Source organism: Vanessa tameamea, chromosome 6, assembly GCF_037043105.1.
Source record: "Vanessa tameamea isolate UH-Manoa-2023 chromosome 6, ilVanTame1 primary haplotype, whole genome shotgun sequence".
Lineage (NCBI taxonomy): Eukaryota > Metazoa > Arthropoda > Insecta > Lepidoptera > Nymphalidae > Vanessa > Vanessa tameamea.
The window spans coordinates 10130369-10153085 of NC_087314.1; the positions used below are offsets into that span (position 1 = coordinate 10130369).

At 33.9% G+C, this 22717-nt stretch overlaps 2 protein-coding genes across 2 annotated transcripts in view; both read right to left on the bottom strand.

Moving 5' to 3' along the window:
* Positions 1–7614: 7614 nt before the first annotated feature.
* On the bottom strand, positions 7615–8382 carry LOC113393421 (ubiquitin carboxyl-terminal hydrolase-like). Its single transcript, XM_026630292.2, has one exon. The coding sequence runs from the start codon at positions 8341–8343 to the stop codon at positions 7663–7665; it is 681 nt and encodes a 226-aa protein (XP_026486077.2). The 5' UTR covers positions 8344–8382; the 3' UTR covers positions 7615–7662.
* Positions 8383–14635: 6253 nt separating this feature from the next.
* Positions 14636–22717, bottom strand: part of Spg (sponge) — a 49578-nt gene continuing 41496 nt past the window's right edge. Inside the window, exons 21-35 of the mRNA XM_026630574.2 lie at positions 22471–22699; positions 21813–21969; positions 21406–21519; positions 21190–21318; positions 20645–20839; positions 20394–20535; positions 19688–19848; positions 19246–19353; positions 18830–19143; positions 18080–18169; positions 17907–18006; positions 17353–17540; positions 17091–17185; positions 16154–16297; positions 14636–14958 (exon numbers count right to left, since the gene is read on the bottom strand). Coding sequence (XP_026486359.1) covers positions 14792–14958; positions 16154–16297; positions 17091–17185; positions 17353–17540; positions 17907–18006; positions 18080–18169; positions 18830–19143; positions 19246–19353; positions 19688–19848; positions 20394–20535; positions 20645–20839; positions 21190–21318; positions 21406–21519; positions 21813–21969; positions 22471–22699 — 2333 coding nt within the window. The 3' untranslated portion in view covers positions 14636–14791. The remainder of the gene's footprint in view (positions 14959–16153; positions 16298–17090; positions 17186–17352; positions 17541–17906; positions 18007–18079; positions 18170–18829; positions 19144–19245; positions 19354–19687; positions 19849–20393; positions 20536–20644; positions 20840–21189; positions 21319–21405; positions 21520–21812; positions 21970–22470; positions 22700–22717) is intronic.

The window sequence follows — 22717 nt, forward strand, 5'->3', positions numbered from 1 at the left end:
CGGTAGCCGCTCATTAATCTGCCCACTCCCCACCAAACACCACTTCAATAATTAACTGGACATACATACATTCGGTTTCTACGAATCTGGACCGGTACCACGTATTCGAATTTCTATGAAGTAATAGATACTAGTTGTCATACAATCCGATCAGATGAAAGTTTTATCTGAACGAGTTCGAACAAAGCCAACATTAACCGTGCGTTATGTTAACAAATTACTGAATTACATAATAAAACGCTCCGCTATTGATACTAACGAAATGTTTTATTTTAAACTATCATATACATAAACTTGGCATTCGAAAACAGGTTTCAGTGCTGCGGCGACATAATATTCGCATCGAAAAGAATTTGCAGAATTAAGCGGCCTATATTACGAAGTTAAATGCCAAAAAGATGCGATTTAAGAAGCGATCATAGCACATATGTTTTGTAAATTTATCTTAATTTATGATATGTTTATCGATAGAAATGTTTTATTTTTATGATTTTCTTGTGGCTAATGCGAGTGATAAAGTTGATTCTAAAGGAATCGAGTGAGGCTTACCTAATTGAGGGAGTTAGCGCGCCGCGGGCGGCCGCTGCCGTATTCAACCCTTAATAGTCGTTTGATTTTTATTTCAATGTCGCGGTTTGCGGTCATTTATCTTTTATTATTGTTTTTATTTTTAATTTGATGTCGCATGGTGACATTCAGTAACCTAAAGTTTTAGGATATTTTAATAGTAGTACTAAGTCATTTAACTTTTCGTTAACTAAAATACGGTTTGTGCATTTTTGACCCGTCAGGTTAATTAGGCATAATTTTTGGAAGAACCTTTGTTTTCCGTATCTATACAGTCATCCGTCTACAGTCCTTATCTCAATCTTTACTTACCACTGAGAGGTTCATTTGTAGTATATACGCTACGCATTACACTAGATACTAATATTGTGGATGGAAAAGTCTGTCTGACTGTTACGCTAGCACAACTGAGCCACTGAACAGATATTGATGAAACTTCGAAGTGAATAAATTACAAAAGAAGAAGAAAAGACATTACACAATAGACAATCTTTAATTCACCCCTCGAGGGAATAAAATCGGGGTGAAGGTTTGTGTGAAAGTTTTAAATATTTCGCTCGGTTAAAGCCGCGGGTTCGTCCAGTATTACATAAAGTAATAATCATCCTAAGAAATCTGCCAAATTGAATGATTTCGGAGCTATAATTTCTACATATATTAAACTAGTATCCGTCAGTGTCTTTGCCAGCATGTAAGTGGGGGGTACTAGGTACCCAATACTTTTCTGTATCCCTAACATTGTGTATACAAACTGTAATGATGATCGTATGAGTAGTTAAGAGCTAAACTGTAACGACCTAACGCACATTTGCATTCAATGATGAGCCGAGATGGCCCAGTGGTTAGAACGCGTGCATCTTAACCGATGATTTCGGGTTCAAACCCAGGCAGGCACCACTGAATTTTCATGTGCTTAATTTGTGTTTATAATTCATCTCGTGCTCGGCGGTGAAGGAAAACATCGTGAGGAAACCGGCATGTGTCTAATTTCAACGAAATTCTGCCACATGTGTATTCCACCAACCCGCATTGGAGCAGCGTGGTGGAATATGCTCCATACCTTCTCCTCAACGGGAGAGGAGGCCTTAGCCCAGCAGTGGGAAATTTACAGGCTGATTATGTTTTATTATATGCACATTTGCATTCATAATATTAAATTGGGATCAAAGTATGAACTTACAAACAACTTTGAATCGTCATTTTACAATTTTAAAATCAAGTCGTTTACTTGGAATGTTTCTATTGACAAACCAGAGACTCGAAAGCTTTTTTTAATCGATTAAATGACGTAGGCATGTTAAGTAATTGCTAGCAAAGACCGTAAAATATAAGTATATTCTTTGTTTATTTAACACTTTGCTGTAAGTAGCAAATAATATAATATAGATACTAAATATGACAATAGAGATCATGATCAAGAGAAGTTTTTCAGGAAGTAAGGAAAAACATTGATATAATATTATAAATATAAAATATTGGATTTGAAAATCATTTGAACGATAATATGTAATTAAAAAAAATGTTTTTGCTTAAATATTTTTCTTTATTTAATATTTTTAAATTAAACGTAAAGATTAAATATGGAAAAAATAGAATAGATCACGTCTTTGTGATAAATCAGCGTGGAATGTCCATCTGGTCGGTTTTACGACTTCCTACGACAAGAAATATTTCCTTCAGACAACATCAATTTCTGAGTCAGGTCACGAGTGGTCCAGCCTCCGTGGCCCACCTAATTTAATTTAGACAATTTACCGTTTCAGAGCTGCTCGTGTCTGATGCGAGATGTTCTCGGAACTCGTAAAAGCTTCGTGGTGGACGGCTGCGTATATCATTCTACTTTCTACATAAAGACGCCTACTCATTTAAGCTTAAATAAATATGTATGTATTAGATGTGTTTATTTACTGAATTTAAACGTCTCTGAGCAATGAGTCGATGAGTTTCAAGGTCGGATTTTAAATAATTGTTTTATAATTTATGTTTGGATAAAATGTTTCTAATAAAGTGTTGTTTCACGAGCAGTGTTGTGAGTTCTTTTTTTTTCATATGTATTAGCAGCTAAGTCTTCGTGGATTATAGGAGTACAAACGAATATTTTTATTTTTTTTTCAAAGTTCTAGAAACATTCAAATATTACACGTATCTTTATCTGAGTTAATTTATATTAATATATATTTTTTGTATTCAAAACTTAGCTGTATATTTCAATTCTAAATATTAATGATCGAATGACGGAGTCTATATTGTCGACCTCAACTGCCGCTTGTATACAATATTAATAAAAACTTCGTCTGTCTTAATCATACATGCATATGTGATGTCCATGCAGAATAATGCAAAAAAATAATTCAATTACCTTCATAATTATTATAACAGGTAATCATTATAATATATATAAATAATAAACACTGAGCTCTTACCGATTTTGGATAAATCTACGGTTCGAATCGGAATCGGGAGAAGATTTTCGTTTAGTAATATCTTGAATGTGTTATTGATTTATCTTGTTATTTCGTTTATTACGTACCAACATAAAATAAAGGATTCGGTTGTGAAGATATATTATTGTTTTCAATAATTGTGATTTTTATAATGTGATCATTTTTCGCTATGATTGTCATATGGAATATTTAATATTATCGTGTTTTCGTTTTAGTTCTGGCTACGTGAGTGTGTTTGTTATAATGTCATCTGAAACGAATAGTACGTATCAATCTTTTTAAATATACAAATACTGAGATCAATATAAACAGAACTAAAATAAACTATCGTCCATATATATTATAGTAGTTATAGTACTGTTTAGTTCTGTTAACGTGTAATGCATATCTACATATAAATGTTCCGCTCACCCATAGTGAACAAACCGCCTAACATCGATACAGGCGGTTACCGAAACATGGATTATGTATTATTCATAACCAGGTAATGTACGTGAACTGTTCGCAAATGTTAGTTTCATCTTACAATTGTAATAAATCTTAAATATGACGAATTTATTGCCATCGAACCTTTCTCGGGGTATATTAATCAATACTTTTAACAGGATCTGATAGGTCGTCGTTATTGATAGGCATCGAATGTTTTAGAAAAGGATTTTTATCGCTGGATTTTTTTAAGTCGTTACATCAACCGATTGTTGAGTAAAAATAATGTAAGTTAGTTTTCTTTGTTTTTTTTATGTATACGTTTTAATATGATTTATTTTTTAATTATATCTGGAAAACAATCGGTGTGTTCCTGTGAACCTCCGTTCATGCACATTGATAGAATTAGCCACGCTTTGTCAAAAGTGTAATTCATTCCTTACACAGAAAATGCGCCGCCAGACTTGGGATCTAAGACGTTGTCCTTGTACCTGTAATTACAATCGCTCATTCACCCTTCAAGCCGGAACACGACAATACAAAGTATTGATGCTTAGCGATAGAATTGCTGATAGAATGTTAGTACATACACAAACAGGCATTCTATGCAAGCCGTACGTACAAGATAGTTTTTTTTTTTGTTTGTGCGAAGTGGGTCTATTTTTGGCTTAATATTATTAAGCCGCGGAACCAAATATCAAGTAAAAAAAAAATAACGTATTATCTAGTTATGAAATGGCAATAAATTAATTTAATTAAATATAAATAAGCGCAAATCCTCTCATACCTGAGAAAACGTACACGTTTTAATAATTTAGCTTGATATTCAAAACAAAGACTAATGATTAAAAGTCAAGCGTCAACTAACGAGAGTTTTAGTTAAGGTTTCAAGAAAAATACGAAGTACCCATGCAAAGATATGAATCAACAAAGCTTGTGCTACGACTGCGTTTCAACGTAAGTCCATTTCCATCTCATTAAATAAGTACATTCTAATTGGATCCGCTCTCTTTTTAATTAGTTACACGGAGTAAATACTGTTTCCCACACGCTTACTAGTAATTTCAAGATACAGAGTCGCCCTAATAAAATTATATATACAAAATCACTATTCAAATGACTCAACTCAGTGATACATTTTTAAATGCCTCAATCGGATCTAACAAGTTCTACTTATTTTATATTCAAATTTGATTGCGAAAATATTACTTATTTGGAATTTTTTACAAGAAATAACAGAATTTTTTACAGGAACAAGAAGCAAGAGAGAGCTTTATTTAGTAGTGACGTGGGACGACAATAGCCACCAATCCGTGCCTTTACATTGGTAGGCCCGTTTACCGAAGTAATTAAAGTTATTAGGTTTTTGCTCTCAATAAATTCTCAGTAGCAGTTCGAAGGGAATTGACAGTGCCTACAATCCCGTGCCTCGTAAAGACGTTTGTTCTGCGCCTGATCTATCCGGTCGGTGTGTCGTACTAACGGACTATAAGAGTTCCCCTGTGTTTGCGCACAAGTGAGTGCACTATAATTTATCTCATAGAGGTAGTATTTGAGATTCGAACTACTGAAGTTTATATAAATTATAAAATTTTATAAATACTTATAAAAATAATATTTGAGTTTTATTATTTATAAGTATTTCTTAGATACAAGTGGAAAATATGTAACGTGAGTGCAAGCAATACAGTGTTGAATAGACAGATTATTAATATCGTCCGCCGGTCAAAAGTTAATCGGGTTTAAGTCGCTCGCATCGCCCACGAAGATCCATCACAATCGTCATTATTCACACACAAATTATGTAATTTCAATAAATGGAACTTATTGAATAGTGATGAGCGTCGGTAGGCCGCCGCGGGACCCCCGTCGTGATCCTCACAACCGACCAGCGAACACACGATGTAAAGTCTGAAAGTATATTCAATTGATAACATCCATTACTGCACCTCCCACATTCTACAATAATATAGCAAACATAACGGGCAATGTAGACTAACTTTCATATAACAAATATTTTGTTGTCAGTGGTAAGAGGCAATCTTCCAATAAGCACTTAGATCCTCATTGTCTAAAATAAATGTATTTTATTTGAATATATCTTGCGGTTGGAGAGAGGTCGTGTTGGGTGTTAATGAATGAATAGTATGGTAATGGAACGAAAAATATTATTTTTAATTTAGTGCATGTACATATATATACAACACTAAATTGTGTGTGTGCATTCATACATATATGTTTGTATGTATGTATGCGTATAAAGTAACTGAATGTATTAAATTTTTATACTTATATTACACTTGTAATAAAATTTCCTTCGAATTTTATCTGTAACAGCCAAAGCTGGGCTCCATTTTAGGAGGCTAAAAGCTTATTCCGCTGTTTCTCTAATATTGTTTCGTAAATACTTACGTGGCAGACTTTAATTCGATACATGACGGTTTCTTCAAAATGAATAGCACAATAATAGTCACGGAGCATGAGATACATTTTGAACACAAATAAAATTAAAAGTCAATATTAGGTCTCGGGTTAGATCCTGCAATCTTCGTTTAAGATTAGCGTATTTTAAACATATATATAACTGTATAATCTCTTTTAAATATAGTCAGCTTACATAAAATATTATTTAATGAAGTTTATTGCGTCATACCTTTTGGTCAACGCATTGTTTCTGTACTTAAATGAACAGTTAGGTGTCTATTGTATATATAGGGTGACTCATAGTTAACAGTAATACTTACCAAACTGTGACACGCAATGTTTTTACAAATTAACATAAACATTTAATAACCTTAGACTTTCTCAGTTGATACAGAACGTACTGTATTAACGTTAGATTTAGCTAAATCAGAAGCTCTTGGAACCGTATAGGAAGCAAACGCTTGAACAGGAATATCGTTTACGAACTGTTTGTACATACGGTGAATGTAAGTACGTATTGTATTAACACAGTGTGAATCTTTGTAGATAATTTATCATAACTTTAAAGAAAGGCCCATTAATAGAGCGTTAAGTGAACTCGCCACACGTTCGTAATTGATTTATAGGCAAATATTAAATCTGTTCTCACCAGGCCCCGCTGTGAGTAATGACCGTGGCCAATGCTGTTTGAATGTTCGAGGTTTTGTAACCAATCGTTGGTTGTGATTGACAGTGCATTACATGACTATATAATGAATTGAAAAAAAATGCCTGCGTTAAAAAGCAATTTAATTTAAAACGCATTCTAACTTATTTACCCTCGTATCGATCATCTGTGTAGTGAATGTAAAACGTCAACAAAACGTCCAAATGAAACAGCATCACACTTATCAAAACAATACAAAATGCGGGATGTTATCGATAATGATCACGGGCACGACAAGTCTCTAAGTCCATTTTTTGTGGGTTGACATCGCGCTAATAATACTCATGAGAAAAATGCGCGCTGGACCCCCGTCATCCTTTTGTTTTTAATTTCTACCTCAGTGGCACCGATTTAATTGGGCTCAACTCGAGCGAGCGCACCTTCGTATTTCACCTCGGCTCGCTTCATTTGAATATTTAAAGCATTTCGGGTTCCCGTCGCATTATTTTGTTTATTTACACAAATACAATATTATATATTTATTTCAGGTCCGGCGTCATTTATTAGGTGACGTGACTTACCGATGTCGCGTCCTTCCCAGTATCGCCATAGTTAACGCGGTGAATTCACTCGCGTTCCATTTAAAACTTTGAGGTTGTTTGTCTGAATTTACTTTTTGTCCGGTCGCGTCGCATACGCGTGTGGCAAGTTGCGCTCTTCGTTGTTTTCTCGCCAGCCCTTATCTTGGACAAGATTGCTCGTTTATAAATGAAGTTATATCGTTGAATTGAACACAGGGCTACGGAGGCGAGGCGAATTTTTAATTAGTTTCCGAAGATAGAGAATTTTAAGGAGGAATGCAGGAGCCGTGTTACGAGTGTGCAGATTTTAAATTGAGACGTCGACGCAGTGCTTCAGTGAATTCGATTTGTAAATTGTGAGAATATGCGAAAAGACGGAAGACGGTAGAAAATATTTAAATTGTCTTTTGAATCTCAATAGATTGAGAAAAAACCCTTTATATTTTGCTCGATTAAGTTTTTTAATTTTTAAAGTCCTATCGTAAATTAATTAAAGATTTTTCAAATAAGACTAAGTTTTATTTTAATAAAAGAAAAGAACATTGAATCAAACATGTATGCGTTTGAACAATAATTATTGAGCAGGGACAAGAGCGACAACATTAAATCCGATGTGATCTGGTTCGCGTTCAATGAATTGACGACAGATTTTTGCAGCATCTTCTAGAAAATTCTCTGCAGTCGTTGGCCCGTGGTTTATAGGCAAAGTTTTACGTCCATCTAACTCATATAGACAACCGTTCTTATGGATAAATGTTATGAAATGATTATTTACAGTTTCATTGTCTTCAGTACTTGCTCCCGTATCAATAACATCCTTATATGCTTCCAAAATATTAGCAGAGTTCTCTAAGAGCGCGCCTTTAGCGGCAGCGTCTAATCCCTTCGAATCATTTAAATAGTTTTTCAGAAGACCATCTTCTAGATTAATTTGATGAATATTGTTTGCGACGCCATGTACTAATGCAATTGTACCGCAAATGTTACTGAGCACCTGTTTTAAATGGAAAACGTCTTTTGGCGGTTGCTGATCCTTGCTTAAAAGTTCGTTTTCCTGCTGCGCTCGATGTCGCTCATAGTTATCGGATAGTGGAAATAGGAGAATAACAGCCAGAACGGGTCTAGGTACCCAGTTTAAAGCATCTCCTTCCAGTCCAATAACATCTACCATCTGCCATTCTTTAGGTACTCCCAATTTCTGTAGATACTTATTCATTGTCTCTGGATTGGACTCCATTGGTAAAGCTGCAGCCATTATGTTCGATTAAAATAAATTAATTTTAAAATTCAAAGAATCGTATTTGTGAACTACAATAATTGAAAGGCCTTAGTCTGTCAAATCAAAGAATGTCACTAATATTTTTCTAAATAACATTAGAAGTCAAAAACCTAACTAATAGCCATAAAAGGTAATTTAAAAATATTTTATGAAGCTCATTATTAGTTCGAATAACAAATTTTGAAATAAAAAGAAATCACTTTTGACATTCTTTGATTATTTTCACAGATATGTTAAACCACCTACTCATTTAATAACTAAGCCTAATAGTCAAGTTTTTAGATTATAATTAGTAATTTTTAAGCGTCTTAAATGCCTTACATAATAATAAGTTAAAACTATTTTATTTTTTTTGAAGAATTAGGAATGTAAACTAGTTTGGACAGTGAAACAACATTACAAATATACGTCAAGTCCAGTTGAAATATATTCTCAAATTAAGAAATAAGATACTAAATCTTGTTTTTTTGAAAAAACTGATGGCTTTATTTATATACATTATTTAGGGGATGCTTAGTTGAACCTTAAATTTCCTCTTTATACATACTTATGTTCACTAATTTGACATTAGGAAGAATAAGACAACTAACTTTTAACCATTCAACATTTATAGGTAAATCGTACGTTAAGTTTTAGTTAGCATTTATTACTAAGCTTTTATTTGAAGGTAACATTGTCCTATGTACAAAATAAAAATAATAAGGTGAAAAATAAAAGAAAATATTAAAGTTACTTTAAAATATATTTATTAATTTAATTTCGTACATTATGTAAAATAAACATTAATAAGATAGATTAATGTTTATTTTACAATTCAATCAGCTGATTTATTTATTAAAGTCTATTTCTGACTACAGTTTTTAACTATATACCCCATAAAAGTATATTAAGGAGCTCAGAAAAGATGTCACTAGATAAGAAACGCGTTAAAGATGTCTATTGATAACTCGTCTTAATAAAACTTTCATATTAAATAATTTAAATGTAAAATATACAGGTTATGGTACGAAGTTTTAAGAAGAGATGATGTATAACTTTTCTGTTGAATTTATAATCTACTCAATGAAAAATGGTCTTAATATTGTCAATAATTTTGTAATTATAGTCATATCGCATACATTTGTAACGTATAATGAATCCAAGACGTTCCTCTCTCATTAAAGTGTCAAATTTTGTCAAACATTCTTCGCGTCCATTAAGAACAGCGGGTAGGCGGAGCCTTTGGAAACTTCTTATAAGTTCAATGATACACATGAGGTGATGGTCCTAAGATTATTTTTAGTGCCAGGGTTATAAATGAAAATCCAAACAAAATATCAGCTAAACAAACGAGACACTACAAAAGTGCTTGTCTTAAGCTCATTATATTCAGACTTTAATATTTTCGATGAACTAAAAATGTATAAGATCCATTAGCATTGTTATTTTTTTAAATACATACTTTTTGTGATAAGAGTAATAAACTCATTCTATAAAAAAAATATTATCTGTATAGTATTTTTAACATACTAAAAAAAATCCATAACTTTAAAACACATATATCTTTGGATAGATCTCGAGATGAGAAAGATTTTAGACCAATAGGTGTGTCCAATACGCTGGCTGCGCTCAATTACAGTGTAAGAGCAGTTATTATTTCGAAATGCAGTCGATAAATACAATAATCGCCTCGCCATGACAACGCGCCGTCGGCAATGCGCGTGCGCAAGTAGGTGGAGTTTAAAAACACTTTCCTTTTCTTACATTAACTCACCATGGTTGGTTTATTAGAATTTAGTCAAATAATATGTTCAAATGAATGGATTAAAAATTAAATAATATATTTGAATGATTTGTTTTAACGTTATACATTTCTAAAAGGACTTTATTGTATGATGTTAAAAGAAGAATAACTGCTATAACATTATTTACTTCATTAATTGCATCGAATGCCGAAACAAAATATTTCAATAATATGATTTGTTTAGACTTCAGTCTTTGTATAATTATTTTAAAAACAGCGATGAAAAAAAGAACAATATTGGAATTAAGGTATTTTTTTAATTGCTGTAATAAAAATATATTAAAGTAAAGTAAGAATGTTTTTTCTATTAACTAGAGTCAAGCATTAAATGTTAATTAGGCGGAACAAAGTACACATAAATTCTAGGTCGAAGGATATAAATAAAAAAACAACAAATTTCCATCTAAATATTTATTTCGCCCATTTGCATAAACATTTCGATTTAAACTGCATACGGTTACGTTTTATATTCAGCAAATTCTTCATAATATTAAACATTATCATTTGTACTTGACGCTTTTTGGCGATCTTCATTCATTAAAGTATTGCCAGTGGACAAATTAAAATTTCCAAAATAGTACCGTAGATTGCATAAATACAATATAAATAAAAGTCATATGAATATAGTATTGTTAATTAGCGACGCCTCGTTATATATATTTTAAAAGAACTCTTTTAAAAATTCCTGTCAAAATTATATTTTTCTGATATAAATATTTTATGTCCAATTTATCTACTACTACTCTTTTGTAATAATAATTACACTACTTACACTCTGATATCAAAAAGTATATTCTAATTCATGAAAACATCAATACAATTTAAATAATGGCAACATCAATTTTATTTCTTCAATAATTTTGTCCACTGGCAATATTTTTTAAACTTTTAATAGTAGCAAAGTACAAAGTGATTGCAATTACCTCAATAAAATGACGAAATAAACGATGATACAAATCCATTTGAGATAATATCATATAAAAATAGCCGACGTTTTTGGTAAGATTACAAATTACAGAAATCGTATGAAACTTTATTATTTACGGCTACGACTACTGAGAAATATTTATGTAATAAAACGAAGATATAATGACAATAAATTCACTAATTAACTATAGAATAATATCAGTCAAAATCATAGATACTTAGGTAACTCAATTCGTTTGTTATTTCAGTCACTATTTAGGAATCAACTATACTATTATTATTTTTTATTCAAACGCGATCCGAGATTGTACCGTTAATAAAATACGTGTGTTTTAACTGATGAACGATGGTTCAAACGAGGACATTGAGTTTTCATATACATAAACTATAATTCGTTATAAGACTGCAAGTGTCTAATGAATTTCTGTCACGTGTATGCGTGTCTTTTGTTAGATATTTATAATTTTTATGGTTTGTCTCATATTTGATCAGTTTTTATATATATTTATAGAGATCAGACATGAATTAAACAAGAGTGACTCAGCGAAGAACGAAGGGGTATCATGACACACCTAGTTCATTTTCCTAGGACTACATTATATTTATTTATATTCCTAGGTTTAAACACATCAAGATTTCGACAGTTTATTCGCTGAACTTGCAACACTGAATGTTAAAAAAAAATATAGTCTTTGAAACTGAAACGAAATCCTCAAGAGTTAAAAGAAATATAGAAATACAAGTGTGTTGAATTATTTAAAATAGTGACTTAAATAACAAATATGTAACTATATGATTAAAATACAAATATAAACAAGTCCTAATGACAACTATAGAAGATAAATACGATTAAACACATTAGTATAATAGTTATAACGCTATAGATATTGTTCGTTGGAAATGTGACTTTACTGTCAACGACTTAAGAGCTATATTTAAAAAAGATCATGTATATAATTTTAAAATATCACTTGTTTATTGGAAAGACTTGTATGAAAGACAGTTTACGGAGTAATTGATCAATAATTATCATGTAGTTTATACAAAAAAAATCTTATGTAATTTTAATAGTTATATAAAAATTCAATTCAAAATCGCGTTATTTTTAAAAAGATTTATGAAATTTTTGTTAATCTAAGAGATCATAGAATTAAAGCCAAATAAAATATAGAATGTTCATAGTACTACAATTAGGAATAGAACCTTTAAAATCTGTATCAAAGATAATAAATTAATAAAAATCTCCTAAATTCCACTGTTAATAGTAATAAGGAGTTATTGGACATATAATGCATCCAGTTTAAACCAGTTCTGAATTTAGTGTAATCCGTATAAAAGACAATTCTATTACAAACATTTTTCTTAAAAATATCAAGTAGTAAAAAGTTATTATTAATAAACAAGAAACATATCATTTATCCAATAGAATAATGATACAGCAGTGAAAAAAAAACAAACGTTTAATATTTATATAAATTACTATAGTATTCAATTATTTTAGTAACAAGTATTACAATATTAAAAGAGTAAATTGCATTATTTATAAAAAAAATGTTTCATTGTTCCATTGGACATTTCGAACAGAACTATTATGAAATTTATAAACATGTGAACAGTACAAGATTGCTTTTTATTAAATTGAAATTGATAAAATTAATACATAATAATTCTCATTAATATATTCATTTCCAATTTCAAAAATATAAAATAAAATGCACATAATATGATGCTAATAAGTTTTTTTAACAAATCGAGTTTATTAAAAATTGATGTTTTGAGCAATGAAATAAGAAATTCGTCGAAAAAATCACTTGCCAAAAAAGCTTGTGTCGATAAAAAAATATACTTAATATTTTTTTACTTAAATTGATTAAATATTGAATTCAAAATAATTTTATAAATAATTTATAAAAAATTTAATACTATTAAAAATCTTAATAATAAGGACGATTTCATGCATACTTTGGATAAATTAATATTGATTGATAATAAAAAAAACTTAAGATAACCGACGCAGAGGCACGAAATAAAATAAAAAAAAAATACTAATGAGTTTTTAAGAACATAAATAAATATCCCAGTTAATTTGACACATAATTATCACCGTTAACATGTACTTATTTAAATACTATTAAACTAAAATATCAATATATTTGGTTAAAAAAATTGAAATTATTATGAAGCTCAACAATAGCTTCTACAACAATAGAGATGTAATTAAAAACACCAAATTCTCACGTAAACGTGAACAATGAAAAGCTTGACAAGCTCTTCTTCCTTTAGCTATTACGAGATAACGCGACCTGCTTACTACGAGAATAAATTATTTATCACCTGTCATATGGCCCCGATGAAAAACGAAATGATTGAATAACTATTTCAACGTCCATTCGATAATATTAAGCTAATGATAAACTACTTCCTAAAAATGATATGCACATCAATATGAAAAAAAGCTTCAGACTCTTTACACGTCTTTAAAACTGAAAGTATTGAGACGCCTTATAAATATTAGCAGCATTTATTCAGAATCTAATATTGCTATAAGCATTAAACAGGCGCTAATTTATTGTACCAATTTATTCATCATTCATTTTGATTTATCATCTTTTTTTAGCATTATAATTTATCAAATTTTAAGCGCGTCTTTATACATCTAAGTATTTCTTTAATGTAAAAATATTATGTTTGTAAGATTACACATGCACTTCTAACATAAAATATCTACGGCTATAAAAATATAGATCCTATTTTCGTACTTTCGTGTACTTAATAATAATAAATTATTCGTTTAAAAAAATTGAAACTAATAATAAAATACACAAGTGTTGCTTTATAAATAAAAATATTTTCGGTATATGGCACACTGAAACAACCCTTTAGCAATTCGCTGTACAATTAATATTAAAAAAAAAGTATTAAGAATAAAAATGTATACAAGTAGATTTTTAGGTATTGTATTTCAATAATATAACAATTTGGTCATAGTTAAAACTGGCGTCTATTAAAATATAGTAACGAAGATAGTTTATCTTCGTTAAAATACGCTGTATCGATTTCTTATGCTTAGTTAAATTACTTTAGAACACATTTAAATCAAATTTTTTTTTATTGAAAATATTTGTCAGATAACAATCTACTTGATTTGTCACTCTAAGAATAATAATTATTTATTATTATTAAATATACCTACTTCTCAACTCTTTCAAAGTACATATTGCTGTCAAATATACAACGATCATATATTTAATTAATCACGTCATTTAAAATATGTATGCTGAATATATATATATATATATCCATTACTTCAGATCATTCTGGATAAGGAATGACACAAATTACATCTTAAAAAAATATATCTGAAATTGAAAAATATATATGTGTATAAATTGCCTTGTCACCTGACATACGGTATTTTTGAGTCAAATATTTTTATTTTTGTTTATTTTTTTCTCTAAATTCCGACAGTATATTTTGGTAACACCCTATACGTATTTCATGTATTCATAAGTGTAATTAGATTCGTAGATTATTCGTAGATATTCGTATAAAGGTGAATGGATAATTTCGTATGCTCTTTTATTATACATTTAGACAAGATGGCGTCATGATATTACAGAAAATCGCAAATCAAACTCAAAAGTCCAATACAAAGTATTGTGTCAGTGTGCCCTTAATCCAATCGTCTCTGAAATAACGCGTCGGTGGTAATTGTTAGCAATGCGACTCGCCGTTTTCGTGGTGACCCGAGTCGAAGCTGCTGAGATGTCCAAGACCCTTCGGTGGAATAGGGGGCGGAGTCTCGCCCTCATCGACGTGTAAAGGTTCAGACATCATTGAGATTATTTCTTCATAACGAAGCGATTCAACAATGTCGATATCTGAAAAAATGTATTTAACGTTAATTTTACGTACAAAATGATGTATTTTTATCAAGCTTATAATAAGCCAAGCTACATATTGTTTAAATGCATTTAGTAAAATATAAACAGTATATTTAAATGTAAACATGACCTCGCTAAATACTAATTACAGTTAGTCAATCTGATATTGCTATAAGCAACTTGAAGTAAAAAGGCGTAAGTTTTTATATCATCTGTCCTTTTTTTTAACTGGATGGTTACATAATGTTCGCTTTGATTGTAACGCATTGGTTACTTGGAAATAAGGCTGCTTCGTATCACTTGAGCGCACTTCCTTAAGTCGCTTTTTACGACACGGAGTTATAGAGGAGTGCTATTCTATCCCGGTACTCCACGGATAAGAAGACCTAGCGAAATCCGTCTGTATGGGTGGGTGCCGAAAATGTTGGCTCACTTAGGTAGAATCCTATCTATCTCAGTAATAGTTGGATTAGCCAAGTCCCAGGGATCAAACATTTCACTGTCACGTTTCTAGATATAGTCTATTCCAATCGAAGACGAAAAAAAGATAAACACACCTTATATTTTCTTATGCCACGCGATTTGTTAGTACAGTTCTCGAATAATATATATTTACTTATAATTAACAACAAGATTATCGTGAACTACTTATGTCCATTTTAATTTCACTTCCATAGTTCAGACAACAGTTTCGTTGACGTTCAAAACGCCATTTTTTCGCAAATAATGAATGTCATAGATTACTCAAGCTCTCGACCAATCATATCGCGTCAATTCGATATCAAATGTTGTTTAATTGACTTTTGTCCTCTTGTGGTTGGAATAGACTCGAGTGGCTTGATACAACGCCACAGATCCTGAGGTTTTGGGTTCAAACCCCAGGTAAGGCCGATAAAAAGTTACCGGTTCCTGTCGAAAATTCTCAGTAACAGCTCGAAGTCTGGAAGTTCCAAGTGTGTACACTCCCGTGCCTCGGAAACCTCGTAAAGCGCAGCGTTGATCTTGCGCCTGAACTCTTTCCGATCGTATCGGAATTGCCGCCCCATCGGATCGTGAGAGTGCCCTTGTGTTTGCGCACACGATCACAGGCCTACAGTACATTATAATATGGCCAGTTGACTGGTCTCCCATGAGATAGGCCGCCGTGGCCGTATTCGGCCGGGCGACATCACCAGTCTCTGCTGCTTATTACCGTGATCGTGTCGCTCGTGGCGCTCGTGTCGCTCGGGCGCGTTGGTGTAGAGGTGCGCGTCGACGCTGACGCCGGAGTCGCGCTCCTCGGAGCAGCGCGCGCGCCGCGGCACCGCGGGCGCTTCGCCCCACGACCGCTTGTCGCCTGACGAGTCACACGCGTTATATTGTTCGGCAGATCGTAACGTATTTCATTTATGTAATACTTATGTTATTTATAAAACGTAATAAATCGAGATACGTTATATTACAAAAGTTTACATACAAATGTAGTATAAAAAACCAACCAATCATTTAATTTCTGATTTCGATTTCGAGCTCCAAACCATTTTAATTGAATTGAATGAGGAAATAAGCATTCCCTGGAATGTGAATACACATATGAATACACTCACTAATGTACTCTCTATTACATGTTCATGTCCGCCTTTGCTGCTTTATCGTCAAACATACCTTGCAATGCGCTATAAAACCGTTAAGAGGACATAACTTCCTGCCACTTTTGTGATGATATTTGAGTACAGCGCAAAGAAGATATACCTCTAGAGGAATATCGATAATTCTTTGAAAGGGTTTGTCTCACATTGTAAAAATGAAAACGCACGAGATAAGTGCATTCTTTCTCGCGTTTGGAGTTCTCTCGAAAAGGAGATACTAAATACTGTTGACAATGAACAAACAGTTTATATATAAACTTATTGAACTCTCTCTACTTTTCGTATTAAGTTCTTCAAGCGTCATATTATGCCACCAATGAAGTCAATATCAGAAAGTTAGAGGATTTTTTGTCACCCGGGGATTCAAGTGAACAACTTGTTCGATTACCATCACGTCTGCCGCCGTAGCTACGAGTAGCGAAATAGTGGAAACTAGGCAGCGTTTAATATTGTAAGTGCCATAAAAAGTTTTGGCATGCATGTTTGAAAGAAAATACTTACCAGATACCCTCGGAGGTAAGGGCGGAGCGTCCCCGGGCTCACTCCAGGACGTGCGGCTGTGACGACGAGTTTCTACCTCTTCGTCTACTACATCTCTGTAATAGTATTTATAGAATTGTAATTTATGTGGATTATGGAAGTTTCCAGATCGATTCGGTGACGCCATAGGCGACCAATAAGCGGTGAATATTTGGTCAAATTAGAAAATAATGTAAAAAATATTTAAGTATACAAATATCCGTTCTGATATTCTTTTACTTACCTATATTTTTCTAAGGGTGGTCGAGTTGGGCTTCTTGGATCTCCCGATTTAGGTCTAGACGGCAAAGGCGGTGCTGACTTGACCATGGAATTATCGTCGTTACAATCTCTATTATCTCTGTTGTCAGACACCGGAAGACTGTTTGACATTATACCACTCTGCTGATCGATTGAATCTTCAAGCGAATACTGGAAATAAAAAAAATGGCCCAATAACACTAATGCAAATTCATACATTTATTGTTGAGATGATATTAATTTATATTTCACGTTGTATATTCGATATTATCTTTTTTATGATTTAAGTAGGCAGACAGCCAAATGGGCCCCTTGATGTTAAGTGTTTACCACCGCCCTAAGCACAGACACACATTGGCGCAAAGACTCTATACACAAGTACAGACTTACACTTAGGTGAGTAGTCACGTGAGCGAGCCCGTGTAAGTATTGTCGTTGAAAAATACTTGTTGTATTTATAAATACTTTTTGACATTGAAATAACGCATTTCTATCAATTTTTTCAAATTGTGGCTGGTCGCTTAGTATGATACTTACAATCGGTTTGTTATAAAGATGTCCATCCTCATAATAGCTGTCATTCTGTTGAATACTATGCGACCTTTTATCCAATGCTGGCACTGGGGGCAATGGCGTGCTAAAAAAAAAGAAAACATTGTAATAAGTTTAGATTCAATAGCAGTAACAAGATATAAGTTAATTGTACTTACTTAACTATACTTTCGGATAGCTGTCTTCTAGCACGTGCTAATCCTGGTCCCAAGTTCTGCCTCAACTGTGTAAACCGCTCTACTAACCGCCTGTGTGAGAGGGAAATATTTTTGATTCAAATTACAGTGGACATAGACACACGTATTTTAACTCTAAGTTGCGGGTTTGCACGCTTGTTTTATTTGGTCCTTAATTACACAATTGGTAATGGATCATTATGTTTATTTAAGTCATGAAACATTATCTTTTAAAATAATAGTATTATCTTATTAAGGGAAATATTATTGCAATTAATTACTAAAAATCAAATCAAAATATTCTTGTTATATGTTATTTATTATACTATTTTATTCACGAATTTGAAGCAAATGTAAAGCTACCACCGGTTCAGAAATCTGCTTAGAAATCAATAAATAAAGTAAGTCCACGCTTTTTTATCTTTAATATAATCTTGTATTGAGTAATATACCTGATTTATAAATGTTTTTTTATATGAGCTATAAATTTTTTAAAAGGCCAAGTTAATAATAGCTGTTCAATCTTATTATAGAAACGAATACCGTACCCTAGGAAGGATGTATTGTAAATTTGCGAAGTCGGAAACTAGGTGAACGACTGTCTACGTTTCTTTTGAAAAAATCTATATTATTGTCTACATTACTAACAGAAATAGTAGCAACGCAAATAATCTTCGGTTACACAATATGTGAACAGTGTTGTATTGGAAAATGTAAAATAAAACTACATACCTATGTAAAGGCTTGACTTCCTCAGGCGCTAACCGACCATGCAAAGTGAGCCCCGCTTCCACTACAGCAAGCTGCGAAGAAATGAGCCTCCTCAACTTAGCCGCAGCGGCTGCTTCCCTCGTGGAGGCATTTCTACTGAAGTCCGCAGTGAGGAAGGCTTGTTCGTACTTTGTGATACCGCCTTGTACGTTCGCATCTATGGTGCCTTGTAGCCTCATTGAGAACGGATTGATGTTCTGTGTGGGATCAGCCGTGTATTGGGATATAAGGCTACGCAGTTCTCGCTCCGTTGCCTCCATTGTTTCACAGGCGAACTGAAATCATGTTCGAATATATTAAAACACACACACATTTAAAATTTGAATAAATCTATTATATGTTTGTATGTATGTGTTATATAAAAGTGGGGAGCTCACTTCGACTGGAGGAATTTCTTCGACTGAACGAGATATAACTTCAGACCACCTCAGTATTCCAGGAAGCGTGTTTTCCGTCACGAGTGTTGTACGTTCGATCCATAGACTCTACAGTGCAAAATAAAAATATTATTAGTACATTAAGAATCTATCCATCGGCATTGTTAGTCGAGTGACTGGCCAATTTTATTACCTAACTGCAGATCCCGAGTGATATGTTTAATTCCAGTTCGCCTAACTAAGTTATTAATATTGTATTTTTTCAAACTTGTCAAATCCAGAAAACTTATCAGACAGATAATACAAAGATTGGAAGAGAAGATCGACAACAAAAATATGTTTTTAATCATTTGAAAAAGATAATTCAATAAGAATCTCCTCGGGGCGATTGTCTGAGGCCACCGTGGCCGGAGTTCGTCCAAGAGGGCATCAGGACGTGTACCTTGAACTCGTTGTCCTTGTCGATGGGCGGCTTGTGCAGCGGGCGGTCGCACAGGAAGGTGTCGACGTCGTTGCAGGCGTAGAAGCGCTTGACGGGCTCGGGCGCGCCGCCCGGCCACGAGCGCCGCGACGACACCGGCTTCACGTTGCAGATCTGGATGTCTGGACCAAAGTTACGTTTTACACTCGTTGCCTTTTATATATTCCGACGACTAAGTTGTTTTGCTCAACTAATAAATAAATGAATATGGAATAAATGAATAAAATAATAAATGAATTGGTGATTCTGATTCATGTGTTACGCATCAAATTAAAATCATGTCTACATTAAATATTTTTAACAAATCAAAAAACCATTCAAATTGTCTATTTATTTTCATTAATGTATGCAGTGAATCTCAAACAATTTAAAATCAACCAACAGCAGACTATCAAATTAATTTAAACAAAAAAATAATGGAAAATAGAAATCGAGATCTATTTACGTTTCTCACTAGAGAAATGGCAGAAATATTTAACGTCATCTTACCAAAAACATACGGTTCAATTTGCATGTTGTCCGCAATTTGTCAAGTCAATTGAAGCACTATAGGTTCAATAGTTGGATAATTAACTTTAACATGCACTCTATTTAATATGGTCAGAGGCAATAAGGTTATATTTCTTCGTCCATTTTCTTAAACATAAACGGATGCCTAATAGCTTACATTGACCGTCAGATGCGATGACCGAGTCATCTGGAGGCGTATTCCGCATAAGGATATGCGCAGACACGTATTCAGACTGTAGCCGTTGAGTGAACGCACCGATTCGCTCGTAGTCCAACCCACGATATACGAACTGCTTATTCTGTATATAAAACAAAGATTTGGATGTTAAAACGTTTTTCCTAATTCTGTATACATATTTTTAGTAAGAAAACCCAATACTATCTAATATTTCATATCACAAGACTCACCCTAACAAATAAGGGGCAGCCCTTCCCGTAGAAGCCGACTCGGAAGTACTCGGGCTCGGGTCGGAGCTGGTCGAGCACGCAGTCGAGGAAGGTGGCGTGCGTGCGCAGGCAGTGCGCCAGGCGCGCGTAGTCGCACAGCCGGGACTCGTACAGCGTGGCCAGCTCGCGCAGCAGCGGCAGGCCCTTCTCCCAGCACTGGATTTACGTTGTAATAAATATTTTATTAATTAACCACCATTTAAAGTACAACGGTACGGCTTAGAGCATAACAAAAGCTAGATATTCTACCTAACTAGATATTGGAAGGGTGAGTGAGCCAGTAACTACAGGCACATAGCACATAAGATCTTATTTCCCCAGGGCGGTGGAGTATTTGCGAAGGAAGGGATATTTCTTAGAGCGCCAATGTCTATGGACGGTGTTGACCACTTACCATCAGTCATTTGACCGCTCTTAACATATAAAGAAAAGCAATCGTTGTTTATCAAGAATGACAGTGCTCTGACCAATAAGCCACATATAATTATAGAATGTTATGTTCCTACCTTTCCCCGATCGAAATACTGCAGCACTTGGTTATACAACGCCTCCTTACGTTTCCACTCGGGTGTTTCAGGATGTTCTGGATCTACACCAATTTGATCACTATCCCAATTCAATGTTTCCGCATAAAGCTGTAAATATTTTAAACATATATTTGATAGGAATTTTGAATATAATAAAAATTATATAACAATCAGAATTAGGTTCTTATATCTTACCAAAAGCGTACAACCAGCTTCAACCCAGTTGTCAGAAGCTATGTGAAGATCATGAAGTTTATAAACGTAACGCAAATACATTTCTTTGCGGTCAATTTCATTTTTGTAGAAGTTCTGTAGACATTACAGTTACATTAATATGGAATAAAAAATATTTTAGTAAATATTTAAGACATCACAATTATAGGTTAAATTTCTTATCCTCAAAGCTGACTTTGATACAATCATACATTAAATGTTTGTACATTCCTTTATATATAACATATATATAATATAAAATACTGATTCATTCAAACATATACGATCTAGTTCTATAATATTAAAACAAAGTAAAGGTGCTAATTAAATTGGCGAGAATCGAGCGGCACAGTCCGAATAATAAGATAGTGTCGTGGGTGGGCACTCACGAGCAGGTTGACGGTGGCGGCCATGCGCTTGTCGCGGTGCTCGGCGCCCTGCATGACGGCGCGGTAGTCCAGCAGGCGCTCCAGCAGGCGCGTCACGCAGCCCACGAAGGCCGCGCCCGCCTCGCGCCAGCCCTCCGTCGACACGCGCTCCATCAGCCTGCGGCCCCGCGTTATGCGTACGAGTAGTAAAAGGCACTTTGCTAGGAGCTACAATTTTGATTACATCGTGCTAGTGATCATTTTAGTGTTTTGCTCTCAAAGTAGTGAACTCGCGCAGTCGCATTCTTAAATTCTTTGCACTAAATAGTGCAAAGAATTTAAGAATTTAATATTCTAAACATTATAAATTTTATAAGATGAAAAAAAAAATTCCACGACATCAATAAAACAATGGCTTATTAAATACTTACACAGAACTCAAGTGCTCCCTGTCGTTTGCATGAACATCACAATAAGATATATTGTTTAATTATTTTATATTTATAATACTGAAAAAGTAGGTATATGTACCATTTGAATAGCAAAAAAATAACCTTCTACAACTACGGCAACTACTTATCAATGATTGACACATTATTGAAGAAGTGAGTACTTTCCACTTTGAATTAATTCGTATAAAAATGTTATCTGAGAGAGAACGAAACGGAATCCGACTAACACAGTGTCGAAGAGGCGGCGGTAGTGGTCGTCGGCCTTGTTGTCGGCGACGAGCGAGTCGAGCTTGTCGACGAGCGCGGCCTCGGTGCGGCGCGCGGAGCCCGTGGCGGCGCGCTCGGCCGCCATCAGCGCCACCAGCGCGCCCAGCGCCGCGCGCCGCAGCGAGCCCACCAGCGTCACCTCCAGCAGCGCGCCCACCGCCGGTCCGATCAGCTGCAGCTGCGCCGAGCCTGCGGACCGCCCGGACC

Excerpts from the sequence above, each read along its gene's own strand:
- LOC113393421 (XM_026630292.2), bottom strand. The coding sequence starts at position 8,343 with ATGGCTGCAGCTTTACCAATGGAGTCCAATCCAGAGACAATGAATAAG.